This window comes from Leptomonas pyrrhocoris (genome assembly GCF_001293395.1).
Source record: "Leptomonas pyrrhocoris isolate H10 chromosome Unknown, whole genome shotgun sequence".
Lineage (NCBI taxonomy): Eukaryota > Euglenozoa > Kinetoplastea > Trypanosomatida > Trypanosomatidae > Leptomonas > Leptomonas pyrrhocoris.
The window spans coordinates 354,921-369,033 of NW_015438384.1; the positions used below are offsets into that span (position 1 = coordinate 354,921).

Genomic DNA, 14,113 nt, shown 5'->3' on the forward strand with positions numbered 1-14,113 from the left:
ATATATATATATATATATATATACGCGTTACATTCCATCATGCTGGAGGGAAGGAGAAGTTTGAATCAAGGCAGTTCGAGGCACTCTTGAAAAGGAAGAATTCAAAGCTCGTCGCAACGTGTGTTGAACCCTTTTTTTCCTCTGGTTTTTTCCTTCAGTTTTCGATTCAGCAACAACACAGATAGCAGCGAAATTGTAGCGGAAACCATCGTGAAAGCGAATACAAACTAGCAAACCTGCAGGACTCACACTATTTCGTTTGGGCAGCGTAGAAGGCCAAGCTCGTCCACATAACATCCGCCCACACCTTGTGATACTCTGCCGCCGTTTCGGCACGCTTGGACTCCTCCTGTTCCTCGTGATGCTCCACACGGAGCTGCGATGCACCAAGGTGCGCGTATTGAAGCAACGCTTCCACTTCACGCCGTCGGCGAAGATTATCGGCCTTTGATAACCCGGCGAAAGCGGCACTCGTCGAAACGGCGGAGTCGCAGGAAACTCCACCCTTCCTGAAAGGCGGGATAGACGACCGCGGGGGACAGGGAGCCCACAGCGCTTGCGCCATCCGCGCTACATCGCTCCGGACGACGTCACTGTCGGGGCGGCCGCGGCTCTCTTTCGGCGTCGCGCGAAGGTGCGGCTGCGTGGAGGAAACGCGGGGTAAGGCGATGGGCTTGTAAGCGCGCAGCCACCCCCTGCATGTGCGTCTCGATGGACGATCGCCACCCAAACCCGAGGTGCTGTCAGGCGCTGCCTCGCCTACGGAGCTGTCCGAGGCGGACGAGCACACAAGCGCGGCCTCGCCATCGTCGTCGCCATCGTCCTCGCTGCCTGAGAGTCTTTCGTCGGTGCGTGCGCGCTTGTTCGTGGCTCTGCCCCTGTTTGAAGAAGAAATATGGGGATGACAACGATACAGTGACAGCTGCTGCTGCTGCGTGGAGCACCGAGGGCGCAGGGCGGAGGGTGGAAGCGGCATCGTTCTGCCTCGGACGTGCGCGTCGTTCCGCGCATCGTGGGCGGCGGCGACTTGTGCTATGGCGGGTGCGTCTTCCTTTCTTCGCCTTCGCTTCCACGGCGCCCCACGCACCTCTGCCCCTGCAGCCTCCGAAGAGGTCGTACCCACACCGCAACACGCAGCTGCGGAGGAAGCAGCCACGGCATCCTCGACTTTCTGGTAAGGTCGGTAGCAACCGAGCTCTGAAGGCGGTTCATCTCGATTACGTCGAATGTCTGGAGGAGGCGATGCATGCAGCGGCGACGCGCACCGCACATTATAACCTTCGTCGTCATCGCGCTCCTCCCCCACCATGTCCTTTTGCGGAGCTCTTTCTTCATCCGCGGCTCCGCCGGAAGCACGACGCGGCGCACGGAGGAGAACCGCCCGCCACCCCGCGTGTCTTAATGAATCATCTGCGGACACGCACGACAGCGAATAAGCAGATGAACAAGCTACACGACACGGCGCCATCGCCGCCGTCGCCGCCGCCGCACCCTCTTCGGGTGTCCTACGTGAAGGGAAAGACCGCACATCATCGGGCGAGGGCGTTGATCGGCCGCGGTGCGCGCCGTACATCGCAGCCGCACCGGCAACACCCGCGCCTTCCTCCGCGGCGTTCATCACACTCTCCCCGTACGACGCTTCACTGGAGTTCAGCGCATTCGTTCCAGTGACGTGCGCGGCGGTGTATCGCTGTGATGTCGAGGCAGGGTGTCTGGAGGTGGCGCGGACGGCCGGCACCGCTTTCACCTGCGGGTGCAACGGACGACGTCGCTGCAGTGGCAATGAAGGCTGCATCGTGGCCGAGAAACGACTGGGAATGGCACGGAGGTGTGTGTGCTCCAGCAAAGCTGAGATGCCTCCTTCTTGCACCAGCGGAGCGGACCGTTCCACTTCGAGAGGTGGAAGGTGGAGCCTGAAAAGAAAATAAATAAGGGCAATAAGAAAACGGCGGTGAAGTAAGAAAGAAGAAAGCAGTTCGAGATGGATTGATTTCAGCACGCCGCGCTTCAGTTAAATCATCGAGGGAGCGAGAGTCCAATGACGTTGTCTACAGCTTCACGGAGCAACGTCTCACGCATTCCCCCCACACGTCCACCGTACACCAAAAGCCCGCGCCAAACCTACTCGCTGCGCTCTCTTTCTGGAGATTCCAAACTAGGGGGGAATGGGCAACAACACACCACACGGTGGACGCGTCCCATTCCGCCGGTGCCAATCGAGGTCGTCGCACATTGCCGTGCATATACATATATGAAAAATAAAATTCGGAGATGGACGCCCGCCACGTCACCCCTGCCGCCCCTTCTCGCCCCTCATTTCCTCTCGCTATCGTTGTTTTCTTCTTGTTATTACCACTTGAACAGAGCCATGGAGAGTTGCTTCACATCCTACACCAATACAAATATACACGTGCGTGTGCGCACACGTCAGTACACGACGCTGCGCCATTCGATGGGTGGTGGTGTAGGCGCATATATCAAAAGGCTGCACGCACAGAGCGGTGGCGGACGAAGGATTCTTCGGGAAGACAATAATAGTAACGGCTGTGGATGCGGAGGGCACAACGGAGCAACAGGAATGACGCCGACGAGGTGAGCACGCACTCGCCATCGAGGAGGAAAAGCGAAAAAGGGGAGAGAGGGGACACCGCCTCCGCCCGAACGCAGCGACGCGCCGTAAAACACAACGATGTAAACTAGAAAATGAAAGGTGCTAGCGGTGCAGCACGGAGAAGCAACAACAACAAGAGCCATACAATGACGCGACTCGCGCACAGCGGAGGTGGCCAACAACCCACTCGGCGTGGAGCAAACCCCAGTACGCAGAATACAGCCCCCCTCCCACCCCCCCCCCTCCTCAAGTGCGTCAGCTCGGTTTGGTTCGCTTCCCCCCTTTGACCAACGCAGCGAACGACCAACACCAGAAGTAGAGAACAGAAAAACTCGGTACAGAAGAAAAAGAGAAGAAGTGACACGTTGGAATCCTTTCAATCGAACAGCAGAGAAGCATTGGAGCCGCTCCAACACACACACCATCACCTCCGCCAACAACAACAGGACTGCCCGTCGCCTTACAACAGACGGAGCTGCTGCACCTGTTCCTCCAACACGTTCGCGTTGCCCGCGCGCTGAAACATGCCAATGGCAAAGGCAGCTGTGCCACCCACCGAGGCGGCGATGTTCAGCGCGGACGACACCCACGTCGTGGCCCACAGCGGACGCAGGGCGAGTGCCTCGGCAATGGCGGCAAAGTCCGGGCGGTCCTCCTCCGCAAACGCCCTCACCGCGGCCGCCACCGCCGAGGCCGCGTCCTCTTCCTCCTGCCGTGTACCCGCCCTCGCACCAACCCCCGCCGTGCCAGCAGCAGCAGCGTCAGCGCTATCACTTGTTAGCGGCATTTTGACGCCCCTGCGGCCTTCCGTCGCTGCACCTCCGTGCGAGGAGGAAGACGGTGAAGAAACGTACGGAAGAGGGATGTGCACATGACGCGTCACCCAGCCGGCCGCCGCCGTCAGCTGTGCCTTGACCCCCTGCAGCGATGCCGCCGGCTTCTGCTGCTTTGTCAGCCGCGCCGCTTCCCGCGCGCTGACCGCGGCGATGTTGTACATCTGCTCTAGCATGGCGGCGGTGCGGCTCTCCTCTTTGACGGTGAGGCGGTGCAGCACCCACAGATTCGTCAGCACAATCAACACCGACGAGGCCGCCATGAAGCGCGTCGTGCGGATCTGCGAGCGCAGCTTCGCCACGTAGCTCTCCAGGTACTCGAGGACCGTCTCCAGCACCTTCAGCTCGTCCGCGGTGAGCGTGGGCGAGGGCGTGGCGGCCAACTTTGCGGCGGACAGCGTCACCGGCGACGCCGTCGGCTCCACTTCATCGATCCGCATCCCGAGCATCGCCGCCACTCCGTAGTGGTCCGACAAGGGGTACAAGTCCGCCGACGCGTCCGCGACGGTCTTGCCGCCCCCTGTGCGCCTGCCGGTGAGGAGCTGGTGCCAGACGGAGCCCCACCAGCTCGGGTGCGCAGGGACGTACACCTCGTTCCGCGTGAAGATGACAAGCCCAATCGGCGCCCCGTTCACCTGCCGTGGGTAGGCCTCCTCCACATCGGGGCAGCTCGCGAACTCGCGCAGCGCAAAGGCGGGCCGTGAGAAGAACATGTGATCAATCTGCGAAGGGATGTCCGCCTCCAGCTTCAACAGCTTGAAGTACGACGAGCTCATCGTGTTGAAGGCGTTGCGGTTGGAGAAGGTGAAGAGGCGCAGGCCTCGATCGCGCTCGACCTCGTTGGTGGCCGTGTCCAGCAGCGCCCGCGGGGTCGGCAGCACGGCGTGCAGGTCGTACCCGTGCTTCCGCAACAGGATCAGCATCATCTGCACCTCCAGCGACCGCTGCGAGCAGTTGAAATCACCACCAATAATGACTCGATCGGTCGGGCGCGAGGTACTCATGATTAAGTTCGCGAAGGAGATGACCTGTGAGATGCGGTAGGGCAGGTAGCGCTCCCTCTTCCACGAGGACAGCTGACTCACTTTCTGGTAGATGGCGACGAGGTGCGTGGTGTACAGCGTGACCTCCTGCAAGGTGACCGCGTCGCCGTTCTCGCCGCCGGGAACTGGCACATCGACACGCACCATCGCCGCCCCTTTGTTCGCGAAGAAGTCGCCGTGCAGCACCATTTCTGGGTAACCTTGCAGGGGGTACGTGTGGAAGAAGGCCTGCTTCACTGGGTAGCGCGAGATCACCGCGCAGCCGGACCCGTAGAACGAGCTGCGGAAGCGGCGGAAGTAATAGCTCTCCTGCACCTCCGGTGGGGCGCTGTGCCGGATGAGGTCAAAGTCGGCCGGCGAGAACTGCTCCTGCAGCAGGATGATGTCGTAGTTGCGGATCTTGGTTGCGAAGACCTTCATGCGTGCCTCGCGCATCTTCGAGTTGAAGATGCCCCACAGGTTGAAGGTGGCCACGCGCAGCGGCACCTCGTCCGTCATCGGCATGTGCGTCATCGGCTTCCTCTTCTTCTTCCAATCCCCTTTTTTTTTGGGGGGGGGGGCCTTTGATGTGGCTGCGGTTCTTTACTGGTTTCTCTTGCACACTCTCTTCTTAGTGTTCCACGAGGCAGGCAAACAGAAGAGAAATGGCTGCCGGGTTGAAGGCGTCGGCGTCCACAGCGCGTACAACCCACTCCGAGCAGAGATATGAAAGAAGAGCAAGCAGCAATAATATTAACAAATGAAAAGAAGAAGCAAGGAACTAGGCCGACGTGGCGGCGCGACGAGTGCGCGGTATTCCCCCCTCCGCAAAGATAAAGAAAAAAGAGAAGAAGAGTTACGAGCAACAGAACGCCTTTTGCTTTGGACAGCACTTGTTATGAGCCGTGTCTGCTGCTGCTGCTGCTGCTGCTGCTGCAAGAGGGGGAGAGACGCACCGCGCTAATCTCCGCTCTGACGAGGTCGCAGAGAAGCGAAAGAAAAAAAAAAACAGCTGGCAATCAAGCACGTGTGCGCTCGTATAAGTCGTGCTCAGTGACGCTGATGTTTTTTTTTCCCTTGTTTTATATAGTGTTGAAAACTGCAAAATGAGAGACCAACAACGGACGCAGCTGGTGGCGGTGGTGGAACAGGATGTGTGCAGCGGCAACGCAGCAAAGCAACAGGGGGAGAGAGAGAAGAAGAAAGTGGAGGAGGGTGTGTGGGTGGTGGACATGGCAGCAAGCATCTCCAACACGTTCTTCGCTGCTGCTTCCATAGAATCTGATAGGCAACCACACCAACACTGTCCGCTGTCGTCCTAGATTTCCTGCTCCACCAAATGGAGCCAACGTCCAGCGCAACAGGAAAAGAATCAAGTCTCGACAACGTACCCTGTGTGTGTGTGTGTGTGTGTCAACGGCTGAGAAGAAGAAAAAGGCAACGAGGCACACACACCCCTTCTTCTTCGTTACACGAGTGCAATGCTCGAAGTGCATTGCCTTTCGGTTGTGGTTGCTGATGTTGATGTTGAGGCCCCAATGGAGGGAGAGAGGCAGTTGAGGGGGTGTCCCGCGAAGGAGCCACCTCTCTTCTACAGTAGAGTACACCAACAAGCAAACGAAATACCACGTTTCTCCCCCGGCATCACGACAGCAGGCGCCGACACAACTCTGTCGTCGTGTACAATCGTCTGTTTTTCTTCCTCTCATCTTTCTTTCTATAACTATCAAGGGCCTCCTCCCCGCATTTACTCCTGTGTTCCCCTCCATCCCGTTCGTCTACCGCTGCTTCTTCGACTCCGCCGGCCTCGAGAAGAAGCTCAGCTCCGATTCGATCGGCACTAAGCGCACCTCCTCCGGCTCGAGGGCCAACCGCCCAACACGCAAAGAGGCGTAGATGATGCAGCTGACGTAGATGCCGCAGGCCACCGCGCATTGGTAGATGAAAGCGCGCAGCGCCGCCTCGCCAGTGCTGGCGTGCATGTTCCCAAACCGGCTGGTGAAGGTGTAGAGGTGGCTGCTGGACGAAGCGAAGCTGCCCGACGGCGGAAGGAGCTGCACCGTGAGTAGCAGCCACAAACACACCGAGGCGACGCCCCCACACGTAAAGAGGACTGATGACGACAAATCAAGGCTCGCCCACCGCCGAAGCCTCCACAGGGAGAGCGCGACGCCCCCGCTGCCTACCCCAATCACCATCTGCCGCACCACCGTCGGGATAACCGTCCAGGAGAGGGCGCCGGTGCTCAACACCGAAGCGACGAAGATCATCTGCAGCCACGTCACGTCCGCCGCGTGTACCAAACTGGGGGCGACGGCCGAGGTGCACCAGCGCGACGCTGGCAGCGGGCGCGGATCGTCGCCGTCCTGCTGTGTCAGCGCTGACGGATCGTTGTGCTGCTGCGTGCCCTCCGCCTTCCTCCCCGCCGTGGTGGAGGACGACGGCAGCGGACAGAAGGCGAGGGGGTGCGCACGTCGCAGCACAGACGCCACCACGTACACCGCCGCCAGCAGCGAGCTGCACGGGAGCGCCAACACGCCACTCGCCGGCCCGTTGCGCATGAAAAGCGCAGTGCCAGACAGTATCGCCAGCGACAGCATCCACGACAACAGTACCACCTGCTTCACGACGTACTCCTCGCGGCAGAGGCAGGTGACGACCTTCGCCCGCTTCCCCTCGCTGCCATCGGCAGCGGCGGACGTGGAGGACGGTGGAGCAGCCGGTGGAGGGGCGCTACCACGACTCGCACCACTTCGGCCACCACCACCACGACGGGAGAGCCGCTTCGCTTCCCAGTACGCGTGCTGCTCCGCCTGGTGCGCCGCCCGCTCTGCCGCGTAGCGCACGGGCGTCTCAAACGTCAACGGTGGCTTACGAATGCGGTAGAAGGTCAGCGTCAGCACCGACGCCGCGTTCCCCAGCACCACCATCACCACCGTCGCAAACTCCAGCCAGCGGGCGCTCTCGCGGTGGACGTAGTCGTCCTCGATGGCGAAGAGTTGGGTGAGGGCCTGCGCGGCGTGCGTCCACGGCAGGCCGAACCACTCCGACAGCTGCCACGCGTTGGCGGCAGGAAGCGCACAGCTGAGGTACGAAGGAGACGGCCCGCTTAGACAACGCGCCTGCATCTCACGTGCCCCGGTAAACGATCGTCCCATCAAACCTTCCAAACTACTGCTGTGATTCTGCCGGCTTTGGTGCGCTGCTGTGGGAAGCGGCGGCCCCGCAAAGAGATCCATGAAGGCCAGCAGTGGCTGCTGCCGCCACCACCACGGCGTAGTGAGGAGCAGCACCGTCAGTACACTGGACATGGAGGCGCAGCAGAAGCACGCGTTCATGTGCGACTTGTCGGTGTAGGAGGAGTAACCTACGCGGACGTAACCGCCGCTCCTGTCGGACGTCACGGCGGTGGTGGAAGCCGTGTCCGCTGCGGAAGCCTTCACCTTCACCAGAACACGCCGGGAGCCGTGCTGCCAGCACGAGGTGAGGGCCCACAAAAACAGCAGAGGCGTGATGTACAGACACGATGTGAGGCTGAGAGAGGTGAATGTGGCGATGACCACGTAGCTCGCGAGGGGCACCACGCTCGGCTGCCGCTTCAGCGGATATACCACCACCGCACCCTCCTGCATAACAGGCGAAGCGAGATCGAAGGGGTCATCGCTCATGTCTGACTCACGTGGGTGCAGCTGCAGCTCATCGCGCAACACGGCATAGACGGCCCAGATAACAAGAGAGCCCACCAGGCACCACGGCTGCAGCGTGCATACCTCCAGTAGAAGCAGCGGCAGCAAGCCCGCCCCAACGATCACCAACGCGCCAAAGAAGACCGCCGCGTCGTGGACGCTGGGTGGCGTCGCGTCCTCCTCCTCCACTTGTATGGGGGCCGCTTTCACCTTCCCCTTTACACCACGCGCCCCCTCGGCGTCCTCCGTAGCTGGAGGAGAGGAAGACGACGACGGTGACGACGACGCTGAAGCGGGGAGCTGCATGCGTGCCACCCGCACCCGCTCCCGCGCTGCTCGGGTCAGCAGCTGTGACACGGCCCGCATGAAGCACCAACTCCCTGGTGCACCGATCAACACGACGCAGCCCGCCGCAACGGTGGCGATGGCCTGCTGCACGCGGAGTGCATCTGCGTATCTACCGTCCGCGAGCCCGTTACCATCGTCGCTGTTTGGCAGGAGTCTGCGAACAAGATCCGGCTGCGTCCACCGCAGCCACTCACCGCTGAGACGCAAGTACAAGACGTGGAGGGGCAGAAGGACGCGGCCCTGCTCCACGACCGAGGGTGGCAGTCGCCCTGCCACTCCCACCGTGTCGTAGGAGGCTGCGTCGTGCAGGTACCATCCGCGATACGGCTGCGTCAGCGAGCGGCGCAGCCAGTAGAGCGCGAGGTGCACATCTGGTGAGGTGACCGTGATCGTGTCACGCGGCAAGCTCGTCGTGAGGAAGAAAGAAGGGCCTTCGGTGCAGAGGAGCACCGCCAGGCCGCAGAGGAGCCCGACGACGAGCTCAAACCCAAGAAAGAGGCGCATGTTGGCCTTTTCGCTTTCCTCTATGTTATAATGGAAGGAAGGGAGAGACAGGCGGAGAAGGGAAAGGTGGCGTTCGCAGCCGCGTGAACATGCGGAAAACATCTGCTAAAGAGCGACGACGAAGACCGGTGTGCGAGTCCCGTAGCACCCCTTCATCGAGGTGCAATGACTGTGACGATGTACGATGCAACACACGATGTGCTGAGGCTTCTCTGTGTGGGCGTGTGTGTGTGTGTTCTTCCTTCCAAGTCGAATCCCGCCTTTGAGGCGGCAGCGCGCGTGAAGAAGGAAGAGGTGGGTACACGATGTATAAACCAACGGAGGTAGCTGAGCGCAGCGGTGCGCGTCACGTAGCCGGCTCTTCCTTTGCGGCTTCCATCAAATGGATCTAACCCATGTCCTACCCTAATAACCGCAGAGAGGAAAACAAAGTAAAGCACACGAAGAGAAGAAAGACCTGCTTCTAGCGTACAACGGCACGAATGCAGTACCCAACGTCAACGAAGCATTCCAGCAGACACGGTGTGACGACAGCGGACCAACTCCAGCTGCGGAAGCAAACATCACTCATACACACACACACTGAGAGAGAGAAAATGCATATACGAAAGAAAACGCGCGATATCCACCAGGAAAATAATATGAAGAGAAGGGGCTCGCCGCAAAAACAATGAGTGAGCGACGAACTGCACTGCTAAGACACGTAAAGATGGGCTAAAGAAATCAACATCGTCAACAACAGCAGCGACACCACGGTGAAAGCAGCTGTGTTTTTTTCTTTGGGGTGGGGGACTGTAGTCGTCGTGTTTCCTTTCTCATTTCGCTTAGCAGTTGGCGGTCTGATCTCCCGCCTTCGGCAACCACGGGGCGGTGCGGTTCACGGGGTACGACATCCGCATGTGCATCTCCGGCCGGCGCATGTGCACACGCGGCTGCAAGAAGCGGCGCGCCTCAAGTGGGATGTCCATTGGCAGCTTGATGGCCACCTGCCTCTGCTGCTCCTCCATCAACTTCACCGCCTCGTTCAGCCAGTTCACGTCGAGCTCCTTCGTCTGCTCGATGTGATCATGAATTGCCTGCTGGTGGGCGCTGCCGACCTTCACCTGGTCATGCACCATGTGCGTGAGCTCGCTCATCTGGGCTGCCGTGACATCCGCAATCTTCTGCGCTGGCACGCCGGCCCACAACTCCCCCGCGTACACGCGCGCGTCCTTCGGCACGGCCGACCCCGCCGCGACAATCGCGTTGTTCTCCACCACGGCCCCCAACGCAATGGAGGCCCCTGGGCCGATATACACGTTGTCGTGCACCTCGCAGCAGTCCAGCGAGGCGCCCACGCCGATGTACGTGGTGTGCCCGACGCGCACCTGCCCCATCAGCGTCACACGGTCCATCACAACGGTGTGGTCGCCGACAACCGTCGCGTCCTTCGTGTGGTAGTTGCGGAGGACGGAGTGGTAGAAGATGGTCGTGTCGTGGCCAAGTACGACGTTGCCGACGACGTACGCACTCGGTGCGATGAAGCCGGCGTCCTGCGTCCACGGCAGCATCCCACGGTAGGCGCGCACGTTCTGGTGCCGCATCACCGGGTAGGGGTGCCGCTTCGTCTGCATGTAATGAGCGATGATGGAGAGACGGCTGCCCACGTCCTTCAGCATAAAGCCGAAGTAAGGGAAGAAGCCGGGGACAACGGTGGCGTTGTTCGGCATGGCGCGTGCAGATACAAATAATAATTAATAAAGCGAGAGAAGTGAATGACTCGCGTTGCGACGTGCAGCGGCTCTGAAAAGCGAGAAAAAAGAAATTAGTAATACGAAGTTCGGGTGGTAATTGCCGAGGAGCGGCAGAGGAATAGCGCCGGGCAGCGAACTCCAAAAGAAAAGAAAAGGCAAGAGAAAATCTTAAAATCCTACGTTTCCCGAACTCTGCAGGGGAAACCACAATCGATAGATGCTACTCTACGCTAACTAAAGAATACCTCCCTATCAACGCTTGTTTAACGTGCGTGTGTGTGTGTGTGTGTGTGTGTGTGTGCACGTGGTTGAGGAGCGGTTCTCCGTGAATGCGCGCTGACGACTGACGGAAGTCACCAGAAGCTTTCCTGCATTCCCTTGCTTTTGTGTTGGAGAGGCGAGAGAGGCAGGAGAAGATATCGCAGGTGGGCGTGTTTTATGACACCGCGTTGAGGCCGGTAAACAGCGGCGAAGAGGGAGAGAGGACAACGAGCAGCCGATAAGACAGCGGTTGTAAGGCGGAAGGGTGCGACACCGTGGAGAAGGCGTGGAGGAAAAGAGGCGTCACAGCAATAAAATATGATCCGTGGGCATGTGGGACTTCGTGTCTACGTGCTTTTTTCTTCTTCATTTTAATCATGTGAGAGTGCCGCCAGAAGATGCCTTTCCAAGTACTCCGCGGGTTGGCGGTCGTGCACCTCTCCGCTAGGCAACGGTGACGCTGTTCAATACTAATCCGTTGCTTAAGGGGGCGCTATACGGCCGCGGTAGCTCGGCACTGCCAGGAGAGCTGCATGACGGAGTTTTCTTTTCATCGCTTTGATTATTCCTTCCGTTCCTTTGATTACTTAGCATTACGGAGGACACCACTGGCCGAACCAGCTGTGATGGGTGTAACAGAAGGAAAAGCAAACAAACACAGAGGAGAGAGAGAGAGAGAATGCCGTGATTGCTGTGAGTCCGCCCCTTCTTCCATTCCTCAACGTGGGAGACGGAGCGGCTTTCCAGTCATCGCGTGCATGAAGCAAGAATTCTTCCATTTAACAATAAGAAGGAGAGAAAGGGAAAAAACAAAAAGAACGTTAGGCGCACCGGCGCGGCTTCCTCTCTCTCCTCTCGCTTAGGATGGAATGCGTGTACAGCGGGGGAAAGGTAGAGAAGGGATCGTGGTGCATGAGCTCCCGCCTTCGTCAAGCAGGGGGAAGAGCATGAAGAGGTGCACCTGTCCACCTGACGGCAAACAAAGATGATCTCAACAGCTGATGTTTCTCCCGCCTCCGCTGATTCTTTTCTTCTTTCTTCTTTATTGACCTTGGGGAGTGAGGAGATGCCGGCGAAAGCTATGAAGCAATAAAAGCTTCCACGCAAACACACACACACACATGCGCGGCTGTACGCACTGGCGTGCTCGGGAGACCGCTGCGGTGCGGGTACGGGGGCGACAGTACAGGAGCGGTGACTTCCACGGTGTTGGTGCGTAACACACCTCAAGTCCGCCAAAAAAAATTAAAAGGAAAAAAGCGGAACCCATAAAAAAAAAAACTCCACACGGAAGCCCAGCAGAGCAAAACGGAGTTATCGGATGAACGAACCGTTGTCGCCATCGCGAAGCTTTCTCCCCCATTCAGAAATATATATCTATACGTTGATGACCCAAGACGACACAAATACGGAGATACTGTGCTCGGGCGGGGGGCAGGAGTCAACACACACACCCACACAGACAGACACACACACACACACACGGCAGCGACAACAACAAACAGAAATGCTTAGAAAAAAAAAAAGCGGGCCACGATGTCATCGAGATGAACCTCCCGAAACGCTAAGACGATCATCACCATCATCATTCGAAAAAGGAACAGAAGGGGGAGGGAAGACTTCATAAGTCGAAAATCAATAAATAATAGGAGAGGAAAACATCGCTTTATCAACTAATAGGCGTGCTCGCTCTTCTCATGTGCGCGCGTTTTCCCTTTCAACGAGGCGGACAGCAGGAACACACAGAGGGAGATGCCCAGTAAAACTTATTAAATGAAAGAGGAACAGCGAATTGCCTACGCAAGACATGCACGCGCGCATCCATACAACTGCTCAACAGCAATAATAATAGTAATAATAATAAAGACCGTGGAAGAGAAAAATTTTTTTTGCTTCAACTATGAAAGTAAAACAGCGTGAGAACGGAGAAAAGAAGAAAAAGCCTTACAAACAGCCAGGGAATTAACCAGTGGCAGTGCTGCACGCCGTACACACACACACACATACACACGCAAATTGACACAGACAACTAGAGGCGACCGCCAAAAACAAGAGGAGAAAGAAGCGTGACAACATCGCGGGAGAGGCTGAAGGAATTGCAGTAATGAGAATAGACGACAACGGAAGAGGGAGCGTGCGATTACAAAAGTGAGAGAAAACGTTTTCCTTAAAAAAAAACAAATATTGAAAGAGACAACGTTAAAAAATGGAACCTGTCTTCCTGCACTCTGCGCCCCTCCACAACAACTTGTCAGCGAGGTGACGAGAACAGCCAGATAGGCATCCGCATCGTGCGTTTACGCAGCGCCGCCACATACACACACACAAACATACCCGCTCTCCTCGCGAAAAGGAAAAACAATTGCACTGAGAAAGTTACTGTGACGAGCTATTTCTTTTCTTATTTCTCCTTTCTGCGTGTTTTACATGGAAGACGAAATCATTTTGCTCACAGTCATGACTGCGATAACAGGCAGCAGACGAGCAGCGAGACGGCGTATGCAAATAGGATATATAAATCTGTATATATAGGTAATGTAGGACCGAATGAGCAAACAAGAGAACACCTAATGAGGTTGTTGTCTGTTCCTCAATTCCACGTGAAGGCATCGCGGGCGGACACCAGCTAAAACAAGTAGCGAGAAGACATAATTTAATAAAGGAGAAGAGTCGCGTGCTTTCACGGCACACAGCAATCGACCAAAGCAAGAGAAAACGGTGAATAGATAAACAGATAAACATATATACATGCGGGCAGATGTGCCGGACACCTCTGACGTTACCACAATTCATGAGATTTTCTTTTTCTCAAAGAAGAAAAAAAAAAGAGAACGTTACACAAACCATGGAACAACAACAAAAGAGGGTAGCTGGAAAGTGCGGAGTACGTTGACGCGTGTCACACCAACATGTGCGTTTTCCCTCCTTCTTTCCTTTAAAAGCTTTGCGCTGTTTCACATCTGCGGAAAAAAAAACCCGACTCCGAAAGAGTGAAAGAAACGGAGAACGACTGCGCTTCGCAGCAACGACGACAACAACAGCAAAAGCCTCTAAGATGTAAAAACTGGCTGAAAAAACCGCAGCGAATGGAATGAAAATGCAGAAGGACGCCGCA

At 57.4% G+C, this 14,113-nt stretch overlaps 6 protein-coding genes across 9 annotated transcripts; all 6 read right to left on the reverse strand.

The window, feature by feature from the left end:
• Positions 1–250: 250 nt before the first annotated feature.
• On the reverse strand, positions 251–1,914 carry ABB37_09061 (hypothetical protein; the record flags this gene model as incomplete). Its single annotated transcript, XM_015808323.1, has 1 exon — positions 251–1,914. Exon 1 carries the CDS (start codon positions 1,793–1,795, stop codon positions 251–253), a length of 1,545 nt encoding a protein of 514 aa, XP_015653214.1. The 5' UTR covers positions 1,796–1,914.
• A 412-nt stretch (positions 1,915–2,326) lies between these two features.
• On the reverse strand, positions 2,327–2,611 carry ABB37_09062 (hypothetical protein; the record flags this gene model as incomplete). Its single annotated transcript, XM_015808324.1, has 1 exon — positions 2,327–2,611. The coding sequence occupies one exon, from the start codon at positions 2,609–2,611 to the stop codon at positions 2,327–2,329; it is 285 nt and encodes a 94-aa protein (XP_015653215.1).
• A 460-nt stretch (positions 2,612–3,071) lies between these two features.
• Positions 3,072–5,597, reverse strand: ABB37_09063 (putative mitochondrial inositol phosphosphingolipid phospholipase C-Like (ISCL); the record flags this gene model as incomplete). Its single annotated transcript, XM_015808325.1, has 1 exon — positions 3,072–5,597. The coding sequence occupies exon 1, from the start codon at positions 4,998–5,000 to the stop codon at positions 3,072–3,074; it is 1,929 nt and encodes a 642-aa protein (XP_015653216.1). The 5' UTR covers positions 5,001–5,597.
• Positions 5,598–6,244: 647 nt separating this feature from the next.
• On the reverse strand, positions 6,245–9,025 carry ABB37_09064 (hypothetical protein; the record flags this gene model as incomplete). Of its 3 annotated transcripts, none has more annotated exons than XM_015808328.1 (1): positions 6,245–9,025. In XM_015808328.1, the coding sequence occupies exon 1, from the start codon at positions 9,002–9,004 to the stop codon at positions 6,245–6,247; it is 2,760 nt and encodes a 919-aa protein (XP_015653219.1). In that variant the 5' UTR covers positions 9,005–9,025. The 3 variants fall into 3 exon arrangements, with proteins under 3 accessions (XP_015653219.1, XP_015653218.1, XP_015653217.1); XM_015808327.1 differs by having other exon boundaries at positions 6,245–9,023; XM_015808326.1 differs by having other exon boundaries at positions 6,245–9,011.
• Positions 9,026–9,828: 803 nt separating this feature from the next.
• On the reverse strand, positions 9,829–11,194 carry ABB37_09065 (hypothetical protein; the record flags this gene model as incomplete). Of its 2 annotated transcripts, none has more annotated exons than XM_015808330.1 (1): positions 9,829–11,194. In XM_015808330.1, exon 1 carries the CDS (start codon positions 10,711–10,713, stop codon positions 9,829–9,831), a length of 885 nt encoding a protein of 294 aa, XP_015653221.1. In that variant the 5' UTR covers positions 10,714–11,194. The 2 variants fall into 2 exon arrangements, with proteins under 2 accessions (XP_015653221.1, XP_015653220.1); XM_015808329.1 differs by having other exon boundaries at positions 9,829–11,119.
• Positions 11,195–13,374: 2,180 nt separating this feature from the next.
• On the reverse strand, positions 13,375–13,791 carry ABB37_09066 (hypothetical protein; the record flags this gene model as incomplete). The annotated part of the gene is made up of 1 exon (XM_015808331.1): positions 13,375–13,791. The coding sequence occupies one exon, from the start codon at positions 13,789–13,791 to the stop codon at positions 13,375–13,377; it is 417 nt and encodes a 138-aa protein (XP_015653222.1).
• Between the last annotated feature and the right edge of the window lie 322 nt (positions 13,792–14,113).